This window comes from Scardinius erythrophthalmus (genome assembly GCF_964197995.2).
Source record: "Scardinius erythrophthalmus genome assembly, chromosome: 17".
NCBI lineage: Eukaryota > Metazoa > Chordata > Actinopteri > Cypriniformes > Leuciscidae > Scardinius > Scardinius erythrophthalmus.
The window spans coordinates 35490404-35514533 of NC_138237.1; the positions used below are offsets into that span (position 1 = coordinate 35490404).

Consider the following 24130-nt stretch of genomic DNA (forward strand, 5'->3'; position numbering starts at 1 on the left):
TTCTGACAAATTGTTCAAAAGTTATTGGCCAACATAGCCATTTTCCATATCTCATGACCCGTAGGTGGCGCTGTTCCCAACTTTGGCATGGAACCTCAGAGCATACTTCCGATGAAGCGTACCAATTTTCGTTTTGATTGATCAATTTTTGGTCGAGATACAGCTTCTAAAACAATTTTGGGTCGACCTCGTTAACTTTGCAACATCTTAATTTTTTTTTTTTCAGTATAACAAAAAATTCTGTTCAGTCATTTCTATGCAGCTCAGTCCGAAGATCATTTGAGCACATGTTTGGACTAAATTGGACAAAATTTGAAGGAGGAGTAGCGAAAAAACTGAATACTGTACTTTTCAAAATGGCTACTACTGTAATGGGTGGAGTCTTAATGTAAGATCACCATGATGAGAGGAATCAGGTGTACTAAGTTTCATTTCTGTAGATCAAAGGGTTCAAAAGTTATAACCATTTCAATGTTGAATTTTTGAACGTGGTGGCGCTATAGAGTTGGTCCTAGAGACTCAAAAATTGGTACAATTTCTATTCATTACAATCACTACAAATGTGCCAAATTTCATAATTTTCCTACTTACGGGTCATAGGGCTGCCATTGACTCCCATTCGGGAAAAATAATAATAAGAAAACTAACAGATACAATAGGTGCTTCAGCCCCTTCGGGGCTTGGCCCCTAATGAAACTTAACATAACCCTGACGTCAGACCGCCGTTGGAGGAGGGCTTAGAGCTGATGACGTACAGGATCCTGGAGGAGGTGGTCGAGGAAAACGTCACTCGGTTACTAACATAATCTCGGTTCTCTCTAGAGAGGGAACGAGTGTTCTGTAAGTTTAGCTTACGCTACGGGAAAACTCCTTTTCTCGAGAATACTGAAGCAAAAAATTATCCTTTAATTTTTAGAATGTAAAACGCATTTGCTGCAGCAGGCAGACATAGGCGAGACAGCTCACGCGCCTATTGGCTGCTCTGCGGCAACTGCTGCAACCTATCAGTGCATCTTGGCATGACTCCAGCGCCAATGGGAAGCCTTCCCGCGCTGTCGTCATAGCCCGCCAAAACAGGGTGTGGCTTCGCCTATAAAACCCCCCTGCACAGGTTGCACAAGTGATTTCAGTCGACTAGAAGCGAAACCAAAGTGCAGCACAAGCACGGCAGGCTACGCAACACTCGTTCCCTCTCTAGAGAGAACCGAGGTTACGTTAATAACCGAGTGTCGTTCTCTTACGAGAGTACTCTTGTGTTGCGTAAGTTTAGCTTACGCTACGTGAACCCTATGTAAAACGCCGTGTGTGCTGAATTTCAAACACTTATGTCCCAAGGGCAGTGCCCGGGGGCTCATGTAAAGTGAAGCAATCACAACGGCATAACAGGGCGGGACGACTCGGTGTTATGAGATAGGTGCATTAGCGTATATCTATACAGTTAAGGCAGTATGACCACCTTAAACTGCGTGGGCCACAGAACTTGCAGTATATTAACAGTCTAGTCAAACCGAGTTGGGTAGACAACGTTAATATAGCATTATCAGACTGAGAGCAGTCTGGCCTGTAATGCGGGTACTTCCAGGTTATAAAACCTTACAAATGTAGACAGCGAGGCCCAGCCTGCTGCCATACAAATGTCATGGATAGAAACCCCACTTGACCATGCCCACGACGAGGCCATGCCTCTCCTCGAGTGGGCCCTCACCCCCAAAGGGCAGTTTAGACCCTTGGATGCATAAGCTGATGTGATAGCGATATCCATCTGGACAGGGTCTGTTTCGAGATGGCTAGCCCTTTAATGCGGCCACCGAACGAAACGAAAAGCTGCTCCGATTGCCTGAAAGCGGCAGAGCGTCTCTACATAAATCCTTAATGCCCTCACTGGGCAGAGAAGGTTAACCCCTGCCTCACTATCAGACATAGGGAGGGCCGAGAGGGAGATAACTTGCGCTCTGAAGGGAGTCGTAAGCACTTTAGGGACATACCCGTGTCTTGGTTTGAGGATGACCTTAGAGTCATTAGGCCCAAATTCCAAGCACGTGGCGCTTACTGAAAGTGCGTGCAGGTCGCCCACCCGTTTTACTGAGGCTAGCGCCAGCAGAAAAGCGGTTTTAAACGATAGGTATTTTAACTCTACCGTGTGCAGTGGTTCAAACGGTTCGCCTTTCATGGCCTCAAGGACCGTGGAAAGGTCCCAAGCCGAAACCGAGGGTGGCCGAGGAGGATTCATCCTCCTAGCACCCCTGAGGAAACGAATTATGAGGTCGTTCTTTCCTGGGAGGAGCAGTGGTGGTAGTTGATCGCCCACACATGCAGAGCCCACAGCTCGGGGTATGGGTGCCAAATTGCCCCCTGGGCCTGAGACAACAGGTCTTTCCTCAGCGGAATCGGCCATGGAGCCGCGCTCTCCAGTTCTATCAGTTCTGGGAACCAGACCTGATTCTCCCATAGCGGAGCTATGAGAAGTATCGAGCATTTGCTCTCCCTGAGTCGTTTGATTACCTGTGGTAACAAAGCGACCGGGGGAAAAGCATACAGAGGGCGTCTGGGCCAGATTTGGGCCAGCGCGTCCATCTCTTTCGAGAAGAACATTGGGCAGTGAGCATTGGCTTGCGACGCGAACAGGTCTACCTCTGCTCTGCCGAAAACGTCCCAGATATTTCGCACCGTGAGGGGGTGAGGGGACCACTCTCCTGGGGAGAGCTTTGCCCTGGATAGCATATCTGGGCCCACGTTCAGGACGCCCGGCACGTGCGCCGCTCTCAGCGAGCGCAGATTGTGCTGGCTCCATATGAGGCGCTTCGCTATTGCAAACAGGCTCCGGGATTTGAGGCCGCCCTGGCGATTTATGTAGGACACCACTGACGTGTTGTCTGTTCTGACTAGACGTGGTAGTTCTTCAGTGTAGGGAGGAAGAACTGAAGGGCATTCTCAACCGCTTTCATCTCTAGACAGTTTATGTGGAGACGCTTCTCTGTGTCTGACCACAGGCCCATAGAAGGTCTCCCTTCGTAAAGGGCGCCCCAACCCGTGTTGGACGCGTCTGTCGAGACCACTTTGATTTGTGAAGCGATGCCCAGGTTCACGCCTGACTGGTACCAGCCGGGTCTCGTCCACGGTTTCAGGGCGGAAACACGTCTGATTCACCGTGAGACGGAGCAGACCTTAGGTCCATGCTCGCGCTGGTACTCGCCGTCTCAACCATAGTTGAAAAGGGCGCATATTCATCAAACCCAGTTGCAGTACCGACGAGGCTGAGGCCATGAGACCAATCATCCTCTGGAACACTCTGAGGGGGAGATTTTTCCCCACAGTGAATGTCGCTGCCAGGCGCTGTATCACTGCCGCGCGTTCCTGTGTAAGGCGCGCCCCCATACAGCTGGAGTCCAGTTCTATCCCCAGAAAGGAAATTTTCTGGCTGGGGAGTAGAATGCTTTTGGTCCAGTTGACTCTGAGACCCAACTGCTCGAGATGGGTCAGCAGTAGTGTTCTGTGTAACACCAATTCTTCTTTTGACTGTGCTATAATTAGCCAGTCGTCCAGATAGTTCAGGACTCTCACGCCCCTTCGTCTGAGGGGCGCGAGGGCCGTGTCCATGCACTTCGTAAATGTACGAAGTGCCAAAGACAGGCCGAAGGAAAGAACGGTGTACTGATAAGCCTGACCCTCGAAGGCGAACCTCAAGAAGGGCCTGTGACGGGCTGCTATTTGGATCTGAAAATAAGCATCCTTCAGATCCACAGATATAAACCAGTCCCCGGGTCGAATTCGAGCGAGAATTTGTCTGGTTGTAATCATTTTGAACGAGCGCTTCATCAGCGCTTTGTTCAAGTGTCTGAGATCTAGTATAGGGCGGAGCCCGCCATCCTTCTTTGGTACTAAGAAGTAACGGCTGTAAAACCCAGACTCGCTCTCTGCCGAGGGGACTGTTTCCACAGCCCCTTTTCTCAGCAAATTCGCTATTTCGGTGCGAAGTAGGTGTGCTACTTCCTGATTCACCGAGGTTTCGACCCGGGCTATGAAGCGCGGTGGTCTGCGAGCAAACTGTAGCGAGTATCCCCGTTTCACTGTATTTAGCACCTATTTCGAAGCCCCTGGAATGCTTTCCCACGCTCTCGCGTGAATGGACAGGGGTAGAATGAAATCTGGGTTGTGGTCGCTCATATTCGGGGACCCGGAGACCCAGCCATGATGACGTACTTCGTTCATCATGTTCATTTCGGGTGGGGCATACAGTGCTTCGTGCAGTATTTCTGTAAGGCTCTGTGAGCTGTAAGGCTCTGTGAGCTTGCGGCGCGTGGCGCTGCGAGGTTGTTCACAAAGTGTGTGCGTTGAGAGGCAGACACGTGACCTGCACTCACCACACTGCCAGCGCCCGCGCTCACACATTGAGGCTCTATGTGTGTGCGCGGCGCAGATACAGTCATGTTCACAAGCGGGGGTGAGCGCTGTACAGCGGGCACATTTCCTACACTCAGAATATGAACGGCGTGAGCCGGTTTGACTGATATGGACCCTGTGGTGGTGTGGGACACTGCATAGGTAGTGCTTGTGTGTAAGAGTGAACACTGGGGAGTGGGCACAATTCTTACACTTAGAGGTCGGGCGGCTTGAGCCAGCTTTATTGTTTTCGACCTTGGATGAATGTGACACACAGTGAGGGTAGTGTCTTCGTGTAGGGGTGGGCACTGGGCAGTGGGCACCTGTCCTACATTTAAGACATCTTCGGCCTGAGCCGGAATATGACCTGAAACAATGCTCTTTTGAGAGATATGTGTGCAGGCAAGCGGGTTGTGGAACTGACTCGTTGGCTGCTGAATACACTCTTCGAGTCGCCTCTGCTGAGGGAACTGAGAGAGCGGTTCGTGCGTACTTCGATGGCGGTCCGGGCCACAGCGGGACTTGACCATCGGCGTTTTCCTAGAGTGGCTAGGAAGACTTGGGAGGCTCAAAGCTCGGCGCAAGCTTGTGCCTGGGTCCCCGGGTGGGAGGCGGTCTGCGGCGGCTGGTGGAGCGCGAACGCTGACGTGCATCCCGAGCCTGGTGTTGTGAGGTGGGAGGAGGAGGCGGTGGGGGCGCTGTTTTCAGAGCAGGCGGCTGCTTCCTAGCGCGGCCTGTTGCGGAACTCATAGCCTGAGACGTTTGCTGCACCTCAGTATATCGCTCCGTGAAGCCCTTCACCGAGGGACCGAACAAACCCATTGGTGACACGGGGCGTCGAGGAAAGTGGCGCGGTCAGACTCAGACATGTCGGACAGCGTTAGCCACAGGTGACGCTCAGTGACTGTGAGAGCGGCCATGTTGTGGCCAATAGCTTGAGCAGCGGTCTTGGTATCTCTGAGAGCTAAATCTGTTGCGCTTCTCAAGTCCGTCACGCTCTCCGCAGATGGGCCAGCCTCGTCCAGCGACCGGAGAAGGTTGGCCTGGTGAATCTGCAAAACGGCCATGGTATGCAGAGCGGAGGCAGCTTGACCGGCGGCGGCGTAGGCGCGACCGATCAGCGTCGAAGTCTTCCGGCAAGCTTTAGTGGGCAGGCTCAGCTTGGACCGCCATCCCGCAGAGAGCGGGCACAAGTGAGTCGCTACCGCTTCCTCAACGGGAGGAACACAAAGATATCCCCTGTCTTTCACGCCGTCAACCGCGGAGAGCGTCGAAGAGACAGAGGATTTTAGTCTGGCTGAGTACGGAGCTCCCCATGACTTGGAGAGCTCATCGTGCAGCTCGGGGAGGAAGGGAGCAGGCCTCGAAACAGGTACAGAGCGGCGTCCAGGCAGAAAGCAGCCATCCAACCTGTTAGGCGGGCTCCTTGGGCGTAGGCCACTCGAGGCCGAGGTCTTCTACGGCCTTAGTGATAAGACGGAGAAGCTCAGCGTCGACGGAAGCCCTCACGCTGGATTCCTGCGTCGCCGGGGCGGGGTCAGGAAAGGAGCCTGACCAGCCCTCACTCTCGGACGCCAGAATCGAGCAGCTGTCGTCCTCCACGATGTCCCGCTCCATCTCGTCGGGCGCCACGACAGCGGGGCGTTGGCCGTCGAGAAAAGAGACGGGAGATTCAGAGAAAGAGGCTCGCATTCACGGCAGCCTCCTTCGGCGAGCGCGTGATCCGCATGGTCCTTTCCCAGGCAGGAAGCGCACAGCTTGTGGCGGTCCCCGTCGCTGAGAACGGCTCGGCACGAGCCGCAGGACATGATGGGCATTGAAAAATGCCTAGCTCTTTTAGAGAAAAAACGTGCGTGTCGCAGCGGCGAACACACACGGTGAAGTATAGAAAAAGGATATGAGCGCCGGATAGCGCAGCAGGTATGATGAGCGAAGGTGGCGAATATCCAGCCGGGTCCTTGACTCGAGCTCGTCCTGCTGAGATGCTGTTCGACGGCGTTGCTTCTCTCTCTAGATCCAGCGAAGTTCTTCGCTGAAGGAGACGAAATCACTTGTGCAACCTGTGCAGGGGGGTTTTATAGGCGAAGCCACACCCTGTTTTGGCGGGCTATGACGCAGCGCGGAAAGGCTTCCCATTGGCGCTGGAGTCATGCCAAGATGCACTGATAGGTTGCAGCAGTTGCCGCAGAGCAGCCAATATGCGCGCGAGCTGTCTCGCCTATGTCTGCCTGCTGCAGCAAATGCGTTTTACATTCTAAAAATTAAAGGATAATTTTTTGCTTCAGTATTCTCGAGAAAAGGAGTTTTCCCGTAGCGTAAGCTAAACTTACGCAACACGAGAGTACTCTCGTAAGAGAACTCGACGGAGGGAGGAGCCAGGGTGGAGCCTTCACCGATGGTCCGGACGGACCCTTAAAGGTGCTGTATGTCTCTTTTTTACTCTACTAAAGCATTAAAAATACCAATAAAATGTTTGCAGATATTTAGGAAACAAGCTAAGTTACATACTCGTTTCTCTGAAAAACACTTCTACAGCTATTTTACTTTTACATGTTCCATGTTGTCAGTTGGTTTTTGTTTTGATCTGTGTGACTCCACCCACTGCCAGTTCACCCAATAGTATTTCGACACCCAGGATGCCAGTAAACACAGCGTATTGCATCCTTGGAAACAAGCAAACAAACTGGGTCAGAGATTGCAGATTCCACACAACCTAGCCTCAGTTTCCATCTAAAAATCTCTATGAACGAGAGCATATTAAAACGGAGATCAATCATCTCATCAGCTTACAGTGTGTGTATCTCCTCGCCTTCCATTGCCAATTGCGTTGTGTGTCCTCAAACTGGAAACCCGCGTGAGCGTCGAGTCTGAGGAGGAGGGGGCGGGGGGGACAACGATCCTGATATTTTGAATTTGGACTGCAGTTGAGCCACCAAAGTAAGAGCTAAGGGATTGAAAAGAGCCAGCGGAGTTCGGGCCGAGAGACGACTTGATGGCTTTGGCAGAGGAGGCAGGAGAGGGAGGCTGGGAGAGAACATCTTTGACGAAGGAGACTTGGAACTAGACGAAACCATCAGCGACAAAGGAGACTTGTAGCTGGGCGGAACCAGCGGAGATGGGAGACCTTGGGGAATGATATTTTTTTCAATCCATCAATTAACTGTATTGAGACCATGCTCCGGAACGAAAATGGCTAAGTAATTTCAGGTGTGCTTGCGATGGGCTTAGGCGATGGTGCATTGGCTGACATCTGGCTGGGCTCTGGTTTCGGAGTAGGGCTGGTGTTGTCCTCCATGAGGCAGATGGTGAATTGCGAGTCACCAGCACCAACTCCACATATTCGGCGAAGCTCCTTTGAGGACCTTCCACGTGCAGGCGTGCCATTGACTGTTGAAGAAGACGCATAACGACGAGCGGCAGAGATAGTGGTTGAGGCATGCCAGATCAAGACAATCTCTTGTGTGATCCTCGAGGGAGCGACCCCCCTGTTCAAGAAGAGCAGGCGCACTGCAGGTATATCCATATTATAATCCTTTCTTGAGGTTCGGTGTTCTGTCAAAGCGATGGTATGGCTTTCCAAAATGCACAACACAGAAGATACAAAGTAACATTTTAGTCTTAATTTAACTAGACAAACCTTTCCGGTTGCAAACAAAAGATGACACCCTAAAATGAACAGAAAGAACTGAAGGCTTAAATACACAAAGGCAGACATCCCAACCTGCACAAAGTCATTTCCGGGAGTCACGAAATCTCCTGATTAATTCGGTTCGACAAATCTCCAGCGAGGGGGGGTTCTGATTAATTCGGTTCGAGAGTAGAGATAAAATCCCGAGGAAAATCCCACACTAGCACACACACGCAAGGTCTCTCGCTCCCTCGTCTCTTTGCCGTGTGCGCGCAACGCTTGCGCGCTCTTGCTTCCGGAAGATTTTAACTGATTTGCGGGCATCAGGGAGCCGCTATCAATATGCGGGAGACTCCCGGAGCTTCCGGGAGACTTGGGATGTCTGCAAAGGGATGATTAATGTAACAAGAAACAGGTGCGTAACTCAATCAGAAACCATGCATACAAACTAGCAACAAGAACTCAGGAAAACAGTGAATGGGAACAATGAAAACGGAACCAAAACTAAATTAATTCTTACCATAACCCTGGCATTAGTGGAGACCGAGGCTAGTTTTCATTCTTTTGATTCCTTGCCTAGAAAATGTATTATAGATCATTGGGTTTTCAAAAATTTTGATGCCACGACACCTAAATATGATGTTCCCTTTGCATGGGACCCCTTTAAAAACTAATAATATACTGTAGTAATGATAATAATATAAGAATGTTTAAAGACCCATATACAGTAACAAATTGTAAGTGTGTACAATATTATCTGGAAAATATAGTAACATATCTGTATACTTTTTTTCTACACACTAAGATGTACAAACCTGAAGACAACCACAAAAAAAAAAGTAACTGTCAATTAATGTAATTATTACAGACCAGTATTTAGAAAACAGAATAAAATGGAATTGTCAAATTCTGTAAATGTATTATTATTATTAATATTAATAATAATAATCATAATAATAAAAATGTGGTTTTACTAACTCATTTGCATAATTAAATGTTTTACTTTTTTTGTTGAACATTTTCACGGACCCCTAGCCCCCTTAAGGTCCCCGGACCCCAGTTTGAAAACCCATGTTATAGACTATTCAATAGCTTTTCAGGAAAATTTTAACACTAAAAAAGGGAAACACAAAACAATTACAATAGCTCAAACAATTACAACTGCACAAACAACAGCACAAACAATTACCACAGCACAAATAATCAAAACAGTAAAGCCGCAAAAGCAATGGTTTGGTCAGCAGAATTTGCATTTAATTAATTATAGTATAGTATAGTATAGTATAGTATAGTATAGTATAGTATAGTGTAGTGTAGTATAAAATTACAACATATAGCCTATGGATCATGTGACAACATGCCCCGACTTAACATACAAGAAAAACTAGGGATGCACCGAAATGAAAATTCTTGGCCGAAACCGAAAACCGAAAAAGAGGAAACCAAGGCCGAAAACCGAAACACCGAAAGAAATTATGCCAATTATTGTTAGTACCATTGCATTTATGGCTATGACTGTGTACTAAGTTTACTAAAATCAAGGCATTGCAATTGCATAAATTAATATTAAAGTTTCAAAGAATAAATCCATTAAAATTTTATGCAAATATTTATTTAGCATTTGCAAAGTATAAAATTAAATGTTTAACTTGACCCCACTCATGTGTACATTAAATAATAATGTAAAAGCCTACTGGCCTGGAGAAAGGTTTAAAAATGAAATGTTCTCTCATAAAAACAAAGTGCATTTAGGTCAATACTGCCATAGCCCAAAATAATATCAGCAGTTATATGCTCATGGACGTGAGTTGCAAAAACCATAAACAGCTCAGGTAAACCTCTGAGAAATGACGGCTGCTCTGCACACACACGCAAAGGTCTCTCGCTCCCTCTCTCTGCCGCGCGCGCTACGTATGCGCGCTCATGCTCGCTCGCGATTCCGGGAGATTTAAACTAATTTGCGGGCATTAGGGAGCCGGTATCAATACGCGGGAGACTCCCGGAACTTCCGGAAGACTTGGGATGTCTGTGTTTTGAAAATCGCTGTCCGTGGGTCACTCTTAGATATTATATTTAAATACGTCCACCCCGCAGATGTAATGTTGCTTCAGACAAGCACGTGCAGGTCGCGGTGTCTGCTGTTTGCGTCATCACAACATTTCGGCCGTATTGTTTCGGTGATAAAAGTCTTTCGGCCGAAAACCGAAAATGCACTTTTGGGCCATTTTCGGCCGAAAATTTTCGGTGGCCGAATATTCGGTGCATCCCTAAGAAAAACTATTTCTAACTACATCACATTAATAAAATTTTATCTTAGGTGCTTTTTTATTTTATTTTTTTATATAATTCAAAATGTAATTGTACAAATATAATCGGGCTTTTGACTCAAACCTTATAACTAGTGAAATACAACTATAACAGCCTGTGACAACTAGCCCCGGTTTCCCCTATACGGTGTGTATGTATGAACTTCGAATGGACCTCTAGCCGGTGTCTGTGATTGGTCAGCACCTGCTCACCTCCTTCATCCAAACTGACATTAGTTAGAGGAAATATAGTCAGCATCCACACACCCCCGATCCTCACTTCGCGTCGGCTCTGCTCCCTCCACCGCATGGGCTTCGTTCTCCATGGTAATGCCACAGTGATCTGAAGATATTCGCAGTTTTAGACAGCGTCCTCATCATCCTCGCGAGACATGCGTGTGCCACCGACTATAGGAGTGTTTATATTGCTTTTGGCGGTGCGGCAAACACACGCGACTGATTCCAGCAGTGCTCATGACACCTCACAAGAGAGATCAGTGAACATCCAGAAGAGAAGACTCTCTCTGCAGAACACAGGTAAGCTTTTGCGCAGTGCATGCACAGAAAACCAACGACAGCTCATATATGCGCGTGGTTGTTTGAACTCTTGGTCTTAAAGCCCTATCAAACTTTTATGTTGTATCAAACAACTTATCTCCAGAGATTATGTCATACCACAACTGGATTAAAAAGGTTTTTTTTTTTCCTAATACGTTTTTATCCCATGTAGCCTTCTTAATATGGCATAAGGTTTTTTCAATGTAATAAATATGCAATTTCACACCGTTGCGGAAACGTTGTTATGACGTTATTAGCACGTCACCTCGAGTGGCGCCTCTATATCTTTAGGAATATAACACTTTAGTGTTGTCTTCTTATATTTCTGACTGGTTATATGCAATTTGAATAACCGGCATACCATAGTTCTGCTTCTGTTTTTTCTTATATAATAGGCCAACATGACACAGGTTTTCCACTAATGGTGTCTAAAAGTAGATAAATAACATTCAAAATGTTTTAATGCGGCATGGTTGTATTTTCTGTTTCTGTAACGTTTCATTCAAATGTATGTTGTACATATAATAAAACGGCCCTGAAACGTTTGATCTGGCTTTTTGTTGTGGTAGTAAAAACAGGTAGGTATAGTACCTTTTTAAATATTATATATATATATATATATAGTCTATATATAGGGTGGGCTACATCATTATTATTTTATTGCAATTGTGGCATGGTTTCTAGAATTGTTTTTTTAATTTTTAGAATTTTTTTTCAATTGTTATAAAACATATTTACTGCCATAAAGCTTCAATGACAATTTACACATGGTGAACATACATTTAGAACACTCCATTTCGAACCTTACCAAAGTCCACATAGGGACAAGTGTCACAAACAAAGACTTATGCGGCAAACATAACGGACATGGAACAGTATGATTATTTAATTTATTTTGAATATTCTCAATCGCAATCTTTCAGAAAATGTCCTCGTCACCCATTGTGGCATAGTTGTTGAATTAAATATTTTTTTATTTTTTTTAAAAAACAATATAGCCTATATAAAAATTGTAACATCATTTACACTTAAAATAAATTACAGAAAAATACTGTAAAAAATAAAATGCTACAGTAAAAACCTTATCATATATATATATACACAGTGAAAAACACTAAATGTTTAAAATCACATTATATGAAATTTTACTGTTACATACTGCCAAATTATTATTATTATTTGTATTTTCTTTGCAAGTAAAAACTATGAATTATCTTATAATTTATGGTGAAAAAACAGTAAAAAGTCTCCTGGGTCAGAGGTCACCCTCGATTATCTCATGAACGATACGGCTGTTGCCGGAAGCCAGTGATTATAGTTTATAAAGTTTTAAATAAGGATATTTTTTTTATACAAAAACCCATCGCTTCGCTTCAGAAGGCCTTTATTAACCCACTGGATTCGTATGGATTTAGTTTAATGATGGATGGATGCGCTTTTTGAAGCTTTAAAAACTCGGGCACTATTCAATACCATTACAAAGCTGGGAAGAGCCAGGATTTAATATAACTTAACTTTGATTGTGGGCGTCATATACACCTAGGATGGCTTGAGGCTGAGTAAATTATGGGATAATTAGAATTTTTGGGTCAACTATTCTTTTAAATCACCTTACTGTGCATGCATAAAATGTAATAAAAGCTCACTGAGATGATACAAAGAGACCAGACATAACGTTCTCACGTCATACCTTCTGGCACAATTATTTTATTAGCAAAATATCCCACCACTCACTGGTACTTCCACACTCAAAGAAAAACTTGTACAAATAGGAATTGGGCAATGTTAAAGGGTTAGTTCACCCAAAAATGAAAATTATGTCAGTAATTACTCACCCTCGTGTTGTTCCAACCGCGTAAGACCTTCGTTCATCTTCGGAACACAAATTAAGATATTTTTGATGAAATCAGAGCTATGTCTCACTCCTCCATAGGCTGCTATGTGACCGAAACTTGCTGGCCCAGAAAAGTTATTAAAGAGATCGTTAATATAGTCCAAGTGACTCCAGTGGCTCAATCTTAAGTATATCAAGCGACGAGAATACTTTTTGTGCGCAAAAACAAACAAAAATAACGACTTTATTCCACTTTTCATTTCCTTCTCTCTGGGCCGCGTCTGTGTTGCACGTCATCACGCATCACACACATGACCGGCGTCGGCCAATAGTGAGCCTACGTGGTGACGTGTAACACAGACGCGCTGCGCAAAAAGACTACGCGAACCAACTAGAGGCCCAGAGAGAAGGAAATGAAAAGTGGAATAAAGTCGTTATTTTTGTTTGTTTTTGCGCACAAAAAGTATTCTCGTCGCTTGATATACTTAAGATTGAGCCACTGGAGTCACTTGGACTATATTAATGATCTCTTTAATGACTTTTCTGGGCCAGCAATTTTCGGTCACATAGCAGCCTATGGAGGAGTGAGACATAGCTCAGATTTCATCAAAAATATCTAAATTTGTGTTCCGAAGATGAACGAAGGTCTTACGCGGTTGGAACAACATGAGGGTGAGTAATTACTGACAGAATTTTCATTTTTGGGTGAACTAACCCTTTAATATGACAGAATTTTCTGTACTGATTTTTCACAGGCGTTTTACGTGTATTTTTATTGTGCTCTTGTGTGGTTACAGGAAATGCGCGTAAACTTCAGTTTTTCTGTGGATATTTTTTCTTACAGTGCAGGTCGCACTCAAACGCCATTCCATGTATGGAGGGTTGCCAACCGTTCCGTATAATACGGAATCGTCCCGTATTTGACACATAAAAGTCTTGTTCCGTATTGAACTGATACGGAACGCACTTTGTTCCGTATATTTGAGAATCATTTCAGTGCAAATCCATGACAGACACAGCTTCTAAGTCAGTCTATGAACGAAGACATTTAGGCTATGATAAGAAAAAAAAAACAGACGATGCGGTAGATACTAATTTCTCTCCGTTTGTCTATGATCAGCGTAGCGTTTTTAAACATCTTGGAACATCATCAGAGAATGCCCTTTTAATCATTAATCAGGCATTGTGAGTCACGTATCGTAGCAACGATGACGACAAGTGACAACAGCGGGAAATGTAAAAATGACTACCTCCGAGCAGCCGGCGAAAAAGAAAAGAGCACAAAAATATACTACGGTGTTGTATTGCTTGAATGCAGTATTTGAGTGCAATATTTTATATTTTCTTTATTAGCTGTTTTTTTATGTATTATTGTTTTGCACTGGAAAGAAAGTTAAAGCAATCCGAGCAATCCGGGCACTAATCCAGGCACTAATGCTGTAAATATCTACATGTATGTAATTTCTGTGGTGGAGCTCATGCTTGCTCTGTATGCCCTGTCTTATTGCTCTTTAGCAACTCCAATAAAACAATTGAGAAAGTATCTGTCTTCTATCATTGTCTTGTCCTCTTTAGCGCACAAATTTGCAAATCACCCCAACCAAAACTTTACAGAATATCTACTTACAGGTCTTAAGAAAGGTATTAATCCAGGTCTGGAAAGCTTACCTACTACTAGCCTTATTTGCAAAAATCTACAGTCTTCAATAGACAAACCCAAAGCAGTCAACACCTTGATATCTAGTCCGGATTCATGATCGATCCCCCTTTGACTCCCCACCTTTCCGTATATTCCGTATAAGCCCCATCGGTGTAGCTACAAGAAAATTTTCTGGGAAAAAACTATTGATCATCGATCTTTCTGCTCCCCACAACAGCACTCATCCAAGCATAAATAGTCTCATCCCGCTAGATGAATTCTCCTTGTGCTACCATAACATAGACCAAGCCATCCATCTAATTAAAAATGCTGGTTTCGGAGCCTGGTTAGCACAAGTAGACGTTACTTCAGCATTCAAAGTCATGCCCATACATACAGATTTTTGGCATTTGCTGGAAGGGGAAATTCTACTTTGAAGAATGCTTAACTTTTGGTTGCAGTGTCAGAAGTGCTCTGCTGGATCTTGCAAACCAACTACGCTGTCCCTTACTTGGTTCATCTTCTGGATGACCTTCTCGCCATTACCTCAAGTCATTATCCTCCAGCCATTCCTCTTTCTACCATTCAGGAAGTTTTTCTGAATTAGGAGTTCCACTGTCCCCAGAGAAAACATCTGGCCCTACCACATCCCTAGAGTTCCTTGGAATTGACCGTTAAATTCCAAGCTTCCCTTCCCAAAGACAAAATAGATAATCATTATCTCCTCCAATCTGCTCGAAGCACCTCAGTGCAGCAAATATGATTTGCTATCCCAGCTAGGCCGTTTAAACTATACCATGCGTATTGTACCCCAATGACGTCCTTTCATCTCCCACTTGCTGTCTCTTGCATCTTCCATTCTGGCACCAGACAATATCATATCTCTATAACCATTCTTGCCTCGCGGATCTGAATCTATCGATCATGTTTCTAAATCAGTGAAATAGCCTGACCTTCTTTTACGATGACATCCAATCTCATCCTAGTGATCTCCCTCTGCTTACAGACAATGCTCCCTCCGTAGGCTTCGGAGGTTATTACAAGAGTCATTGGTTCGCTTCAACATGGCCTCCTTAGCTCTCTATGTCAAATCAGTGTGCCGCATCCTCAGCTCTTTTTAAAGGGTCATGAAACCCCCCTCTTTCAGCTCAAGTCTAGCTCAAAATCTTTTTGAAAAATGCTACTTAAATGGGCGTGGTGGCTGTGAGAAGAAGGGAGGGGGAGTTGGTGTGGTCAAAGCCAGTGGCCAATGCATATCGACCGTCACTGTCAGTGGTAAAACGTGAGGAAATGCTAGATTTTTTATAGCTGGCAAAGTTAAAGTCTAATGAAATACACTGACACCTTATTTTTGTCCTTAAAAAGTAACTGAATGCCCTGCTACACATATTAGCCTACTACAGTAATCATTCTATTTAAAATATATACATGTACATGCATATCGGCAATTATAAAATATATATTTGTTTATATACACTAACACTATAAATGCATATATTTGAAAATAATAAATTTTCCGCTTAAAAAAAAAAAAAAAAAAAAACGTTCCGTAAATAGCCTAACGTTAGACTACGCGCCCCCTAAACCCACTAAAGATGGACAATGAATGTGACATAAATTTGCACAAACTAAGCATGCGTTGATGTATTATCGAAATATCTACATTTTAATAACGAGTGATTATTTAACAAAAGGCAAGTAAAAACGGTCAGGGTTACATTTAGACACAAACACACACACACACACACACCTCTGAAGCGATAGAAAAGTCCTCGGGACCGCATCACTAGCAAGACGAAACCTGCATTGGTGTACAAGGCTGAAGTCCACCATTCTCCAGTTGAATGGTTGCTACACACACATAGTTTAGATGTGCCCGTGGTTGATGGCCAACCAACCGCCCGCAGTCAGAGTCCAGCCCTGGCAGCATCGCGGGGAAAGATGCACTGGAACTTTTGCACCATGAAACAAACGCGCGTCCCATCATTGCCTCTCTCATCTACTACGCGATATCACAGTTTGACATGTCTGTCTTTGGAAAGATCCACGTGGTATCATGATTAATTCAGTGAAGTGTCTTCTCATTGGATATGAAGGCTCAGCCTCATTAATAATTATGAGAGAACAATGAGTCATCACCGGACGATCCGTACAGAAAAACGTCACATCCTGTGACGTGGACTCGATGAAGATTTCAAACCCGGAAGACGAAAATAGCCGATACAAACTCAAATTTAACCATTTATATCCTATTATTAAATTTTACAGATTATAACATTGTCTTCTGTGGTGTTCAACACACCTACCTCTGTTAAAATCTCAGAAAAATTGGTTTAGGGTTTCATGACCCTTTAAGTTATATCCGATCGAAATAGCTACCTTTTTGCGGGGTCATAAATGGTCTTTTAAAAACAGAATTTCACTGTGATAATCTGGCAACTGTTCACTGTTAAACAAAGGCTGTTCAAATTCCCCTGAAATCATGCCCCTCTTAAGACACCTCACCTGGTTATCCACCTGTAAACAGTTAATCTTAAAAGTCATTCATATTCCAGGTCACCAAAACCAAACTGCTGACGCACCTGCGTCTCGTTTTCTATTAAAAAAATTCAGAGCATTAGCCCCGGAAGTGGACCCGGACCCAACCCCAATATCTCCATATTCAGACTTGATATTCCTATAACTCACCCACTTAAACTACTCCCCACCTTATCTCTGGACTCAGTATTCCACGCCGTCTCACCTAGAACACTGAGCAGCATGGGGAGCTTTTAAACAATTCCATTCCTCCTACAACCAGCCTTTTCCCAACTTTTCCCTCCTTTCAATTTCTTCATTTATCACAAATCTCAACCAAGTTAAGTCCATCCAATCCAGTACCATCAAAGACTATTTTAGCGGCATTCAGATTTTCTTTAAATTTATCGACGGCTATCCATGTCCCTCTATAACAAACCCCCAGATTAACTCCTAATCAAAGGAATACAAAAAAACAACCCCACTTTCCCTGATTCCCGGCAACCTTTAACCATTGATCTCAACCCACCCATCCACCTAACCTTCTCCGACCTCCAAGTACGGGATAATGACACCATCCGTTTTCTCATCAAACGTAGCAAAACTGTTTAATTAATGTTCCCATCCATATTTTCAATCTACCGACCCCCATCCAGCCATATCAATCTCTTCATTCTTGCACACTGGAAGATTCAGAATTCCTCCCTGCTCAACCCCCTTTTCATTGACAAAAACAATCTTTCAGTCACTAGGCATTGGAGCAGCTACCACCGCAACCCAAAAAGATCTGCCTGATTATCCAATTAAATTACTGGGTCGTTGGTCCTCAGACCCCCTTTCATTTGTTCCAACCTCAGCCTCAAACAAAAGACCATCCAACTCTCGCTTCTTTTTAATCTGGTTACAATCTTCTCAAGATAGCTGCCCCACGAAACCCAATCCAACCAGTGCCCGCCCAATTTGATACGGCCAATGTAGTGCCCTGCTTAACTTGATACTGCCGATGCGGTGTCGTCTTCCATTTCTTCTTTCTCCAATTGTTGTGGGGTCTTCCAGACTGTTGAAATAATTATACATGCTGATTCCTTAGATAGCAATAAGCTTTTCTATCCAGTAACGCTTGCTGTCTGATTTTTACAGTCATGTTTTTGGCAAGCAGTCGTAGCTTGAGTACAATAACCTCTCTGTGTCAGGTTCTGCAAGAGTTAGAGAGAGGACCCAGGCTCAGAATGAGCAGTGATGTTTTATTAACCAGACTGTAGATAAGGCACAACAAGGAGAGTGAGGCGTGAAACAGTTCAAACAGTAGGGCAGGGCAGACAACACAATGACAGGCAGGGAGGATGACCACTGAGACCAGTCCTGGGGTGACCACGAGCTTGAGGACTGTAGAGGAAGAGGCAGCACCAGGTGGGACGATGGTGAGGAAGACCGATGTAGCACCAGTCTTGCTGCCAGGCAGAGGCTCCCAGAACCAGAGGCTTGACACTTGAGTATCAGTCTGCTCCCACAGTCTAGCTGCTAGGCAGTGAGGGTCAGTGGCCAGGAAATCTCAGGATGCAGGGCAAAGACAAGACTCACAATGAACAAGACAAGATAAACAGGCAAGGCACGAGAGTAATTAAATAGAACAACAACATTCTGAAACAGAACAATGACGTGAAGCAAAACAAAAGAAAACTAGGAATAAAATGACTGAAACTTGCAATCAAAAAATAAAACAAAAGAACAAACTAGTGATGTTACGTATGACACTGAAGTTTCGATGTGCGTATCGCACATGCGACACAATTTCTAGTGAAGCCCCGTATCTGGGTTTGTATTGGTTTACTAGTCACGTGATCGACGACAAATGAAGCCTCACTTTCTGTCCAATCACGTGCGCGTTTTGCTTTGGGTGTCAGAAGGCTCGAACCCCAGATCTTATTTAACGAGTCATTGTTGGCTCAGTCTGGTTGATGGGTTTGTGAGGAGAGAAAATTAATTTATTTAATGAACAAATCAAACAAACATGTAAGGCTTTTATTTGTACACATAACATTGAAACTATGGAGTGTGTTGTGGTTGCTTCATCTGCCAGAGCTTCAGGCTTCAACACAGGCTTCTGGCTGCTTTATTTTAAATAAGCACCAGATGGTGCTGTTCTCAACACTCTCGAGCCTTTGAATCTTTTCCCGGAACAGTCAGGGGGAAGCCTCAGTGATTCATGAGGCTTCATTTCCCCATCCCTAGAACAAACTGACAGGGAACTAGATACTGGAGATGATAATCTAGAGTAGAAATAAGATCGAAAGAGAAAAAACAAAAGACTAAAACTAACTAGAACAAGACTGGATGGAAAAAAGCAAAAGGCTACTCTAGAGCTAGAAAGATCAATATCACGACAAGAACTAGGTTTAACCATACACACAGGAATAACTCACAAAACTCATGAAGTGAAGTTATAAAACGTAATTTCAGGAGGAGGACGCCCATCTAATCTTCTAATTAATACCAAGGTATAAAAATCAGCCACTTCCAGTTGTTAGTTCTTTTAGCATCTTTCCGCCAACCCTTCTCCTTTTTTTGTATGTTTTTGCCTTTGTAATAGGAGGGCAATTGGTAGAATAACCTCTCTGAGCCCCTCTATAGCAGACAGCAAGCCAAACCTGTTTACCACTTATGCTAAGATTATATGGGCACACAAACTCGTGAAAACAGCATTTTCAAATGTATCCACTTGGGAGAGAGTCTTTACAAAGCCCAGTTTTAGCTGGACAAAAACTTTGTTTCGATGTCAATGTAAGGCTAAAACAGAGAAAAAGATGTTTTTAAATTTATTTGGATTTATGTGGATATAGTCTAATAATCACATTAATAAATCAATACACCACAGGACACTACTCACTCCTTTTACAGTTACCCAGCCCTGTTACTTTTTATATGGGTAACAGGACTGAAAGTAACAGGACTGAGTTTTTCGGATAGAATTATCAAGTACATTTAATATACCCTCATGGCGTACATGTGAATGAGGACACTGAGCAAATTCGAGTGGACTACCATAAATTAGTATTTTTGAAATGAACAAACATGTAAGAAATAATTTAAGTAACAGGACAGAACATTAAGATTGACCTTCCCAGTCGCAGTTACAATATCATCAAATATACAGGTCTTCTGTACACTTTAGGTCTTCAAATGGCCTTCAGAAAATCCAGATGATGCAATATCCTGTTGAAAATGTGTCCTGTGGAATTCTCCCACTTTTTCAAAGGGGGGAATGTGTGGTAACAGGGATGAGTGAAAACTGAAAAACCTGAAGACACAACTAAAATGTGTATTTTATCTAAAATATTATAGATTTCTAAAAACAAAACGGAAAAGGGTTTAAAGCATGGGATATGGAGGTACACAACAATGCAAAAGGAAAAACATTTCATTTTAAAATGTAGTGTTAGAGAGTGAGGACAGGTGACAAATGCTATTTTTCAGTGTTTTAGGTCATTTTTTTAATGTTTTAAATAATATATTTTACATTTGCAGTTAGATTAATGTGCAGGACACTTTGCCTAATAATAAAATGTATCTTAGAGTTCATTCTCATGCATGTTTGTACATGGGGACAGAAATGGCAGAAATTTTTTATTTACTGTAAATGTAATGAGCTACTATGGCAGGAGTAATGTGTAACTCTAAAAACCGTGATGTTCTCTGTCCCTCAAACGTTGTCCAGCGGAGATTCAGCAGTGTCTGCTGAACGCAGGCGATGTGGGCTGCGGGATGTTCGAGTGCTTTAACAACAACTCCTGCGAGATCCGCGGACTACATGACATCTGCATGACATTCCTCCACAACGCAGGCAAATTTGACTCCCAGGTATGATCCTGACTCATTCACTCAAATCCCAATATGCGGTATGTACACACAGTAATGCTAAAAAAACCTACAGCACCTCATTACTAATCATCTTGGTCAGCATTTTGTCATTAACTGCATTAACGGCTCCGGGTTGATGAAGGACTTATGCATCACCGCAGGGAAAGTCGTTCATCAAAGACGCGCTGAAGTGTATGGCCCACGGACTGCGCCACAGGTTCAGCTGCGTCAGCCGCAAGTGTATGGCCGTGAAAGAGATGGTGTTCCAGCTGCAGCGCGAGTGTTACGTCAAACACAACCTCTGCTCGGCCGTGACGGAGAACGTCAACGTCATGGTGGAGATGATCCATTTCAAGGACCTGTTTCCTAAAGGGTGAGTTCTTCAATACAGGGTTGTGCAATAATAGCCGCGTTTCCACCTAAATTACCCGGAACCATTTGTCCCAGGATTTTTTTCCCCAGAGACCTGTTGCTGTCTGCATTTCTAGCACAGTCTAAAGTCCCGTGAAGATTAGGCAAAAAGTCTGGTGACATAGGAGTGCTCGCTACTTTTCATGTTCCTGCTGGGTTTCATCCTCTGAATTTAAGCTTAATAAAGCCTGAACCTCGTCATCGGTCATATTTTTTGTCATATACACCTCTGAAAGACTTTCTGAGGGGGAAATCTTTACCCAGAACTTAATTTAGACACTGGTTCCTGCAGTGGAAACACACCGAGTTCCTGGGGAAAGTTCCTGCGGTGGAAACGCGGCTGTTGACATAAAAAGATAAGATTTTCTGGTACTTTGTTGATAACAATAAATATTTTGCTGAGTATGTTTTTGTGCTGGTGTCTTTACTGGTTTAGGTCTTTCATATTCTATGTGCTGTTAGTTCACAGCATATTTGGCACCTTAAATTGATTTCCTGGGGCATTTTTGCCTGCTTAAAAATAAAGGTTATTTATTGGCATCGATGGTTCCATGAAGAAACCTTTAACACCCATGGAACTTTTCCATTCCACAAAGGGTTCTTTAAAGTTTTAAAATGTTCTTCACACTAAGAAAAAAAAAGTTATTTTAAGAACTGGTCACTGAAACATAAGGACATTGTTTTCTAACTTTATTAGAGGTATGCATCATCTTTGTCAAATTCTTACATTTAATCAATACATTCAATTAGATTAATAAGACACTATATGCTGTTGCCAATCAAATAAATTCACTAGCAAGTAAATCCATTCTGCAATGCAGAAGTGGAAGAGAAGCTGCATTTAAAGTAGCATTTAGATGTATTTACACTGAAATTACAATTGTATAAATGAGATAATATTGTATTTATTTCATATTAAAAACGAAATTATATTTTTAAGTCACCATGAAATCTATAAATGATTTATCAAAATAACTTGCAGCGACATCTCTTCTCTTCTCTGATGACGAGGGCGGGGAAACCTGTCACTCACATGTGATCAACCAATAGCAAACCACAGCCATCCAATTTATTCTCTTTCCTACATTTCTTATTGTTCTAGTAGCCGCTTCACTCAGATGTATGTCACAATAAGAAAAAATCACAACTTCCGTTTCATGCCGACTTGATTCATTCATTCAACCAATTCATTCAAATGGCTGATTCAGTGAACTTGATAATGCCAGCTAATTGTTTAAAGTTCCCCTGTAGTCAATCATTTTATCTCTTAAAAACTCATCTTTGATCGCCAAAATGACATATTGTAAAAAAAATTTCCATGAAAAAAAAAATTCTTCATGCCTTAAAATAGCTTGAATGTAACTCTACACCCTTGCCTCATTTATATGCGGTTCTTTGAATATATGCAAATGAGCCCCGCCTCCACTCACTCACTCAGCTCAGAGATCCACTCGTTGACGATCACACGTTGATCTGATTGGTTACAAGCTCGTTTGTGACGTCAGAAACACCAGCGATTTCAAAGCGTGTTTTTGAGACTGTCTTTGTTTCACTGCAGTTTTAAGGAGAAAATACTCAGCAATGCTGTCGACTCATGAATTTACACATGGTTTGTCTTAAAGCATATTAAAAACACCACATAGACACATAAACAACATTAAAAACTTGATTTTCACCACAGCAGGACTTTTTTACGACAATTTTAAAACATTATGATAGTCACTACATTTCGCGCACCCCTACTTCAACATCAGACGTGGGTAACAGTGTTTTACTGTCTTCTCTCCTCCACCGAAAGGCCCCACGTGGAGTTGGTGAACGTCCTGCTGGGGTGCGGCGAGGAGGTGCGCGTCGCCATCGGCCGGCGAATACGAACTCAGTGCGAGCAGAACTGGGGAGCTCTGTGCGGGAGTCTGAGTCTCTGTGCCCTTGGGAAGGTGGAGAACCAGGCCAGTCCCACACTCGCCCCCGTCCCAGACATCACCACCCCACCGGGAGCCAACAGCAACTCCCTCCCTCCTGCCAGCCTGCTCCTCCCCGAGCCTGATGGGGAACCGGTCTGGACGCTCACAGGAGGAGATGAAGACGAACGCCAGTCCTCAGGTCCTCAAGACAACGCCTCTGAGGTGGACACAGAGCTGAAGAGGGCTCTGAACGCCACCAAGAGGAGGTGAAGGGAACACCTCGTGCCTTTAGCCCACACTACAGGTCAAACGTTTGGAAGAATTCATTTCATGTTTTTGAAAGAAGTCTCATATGCACACAAAAATACAGTAAAAACAGTAATATTGTGAAAGAACTGTTTTCTATTTGAATATATTTTAAAATAGAACTTTTTCAGCATCATTACTCCAGTCTTTAATGTCACATGATCCTTCAGAAATCATTCTGCTATGATGATTTGATGCTCAAGAAACATTACTGTAATTGTTAGATTTTTTATTATTCCTCCCCAATGGGAGTCTATGGCAGCCCTATGAACCGTAAGTAGGAAAACCATGAAAATTGGCACACTTGTAGTGATGGTAATGAATAGTAATCTGACCAAATTTGAAGTATCTAGGACCAACTCTATAGCGCCACCATCAGTTAAACTGCTCTACTCTAATATGATGATTTGGTTTTGGTTAAATGGATTTGAAACTATACTACATTTTTTTCAGGATTCTTCAATGAATAGCAAGTTCAAAAGAGCATAATTTATTTCAAATAGTAAAATTATAAATTTCTCTACTGTCACTTTTGATCAATTTAATGCGTCTACTGAATTAAGGTGTTTATTTAAAAAAAAAAATCTTTCTTTACAAATCTTTGATTGGTAGGCATACCAGAGTTTCTTCAAAAATATTAGGCAACAAAAACATTGATGATAATAATAAATGTTTCTTGAGCAGCAAATCATCATATTAGAATGATTTCTGAAGGATCATGTGACACTGAAGACTGGAGTAATGATACTGAAAATACAGCTTTTATCACAGAAATAAACTACATTTGTA

General features: G+C 43.5%; 1 protein-coding gene across 1 annotated transcript; it reads left to right on the top strand.

The window, feature by feature from the left end:
* Positions 1–7598: 7598 nt before the first annotated feature.
* stc2b (stanniocalcin 2b) lies at positions 7599–23395 on the top strand (the record flags this gene model as incomplete). Its single annotated transcript, XM_081391496.1, has 5 exons — positions 7599–7685; positions 10680–10851; positions 20578–20720; positions 20882–21093; positions 22930–23395. The coding sequence occupies 5 exons, from the start codon at positions 7599–7601 to the stop codon at positions 23303–23305; spliced, it is 990 nt and encodes a 329-aa protein (XP_081247622.1). The 3' UTR covers positions 23306–23395.
* Between the last annotated feature and the right edge of the window lie 735 nt (positions 23396–24130).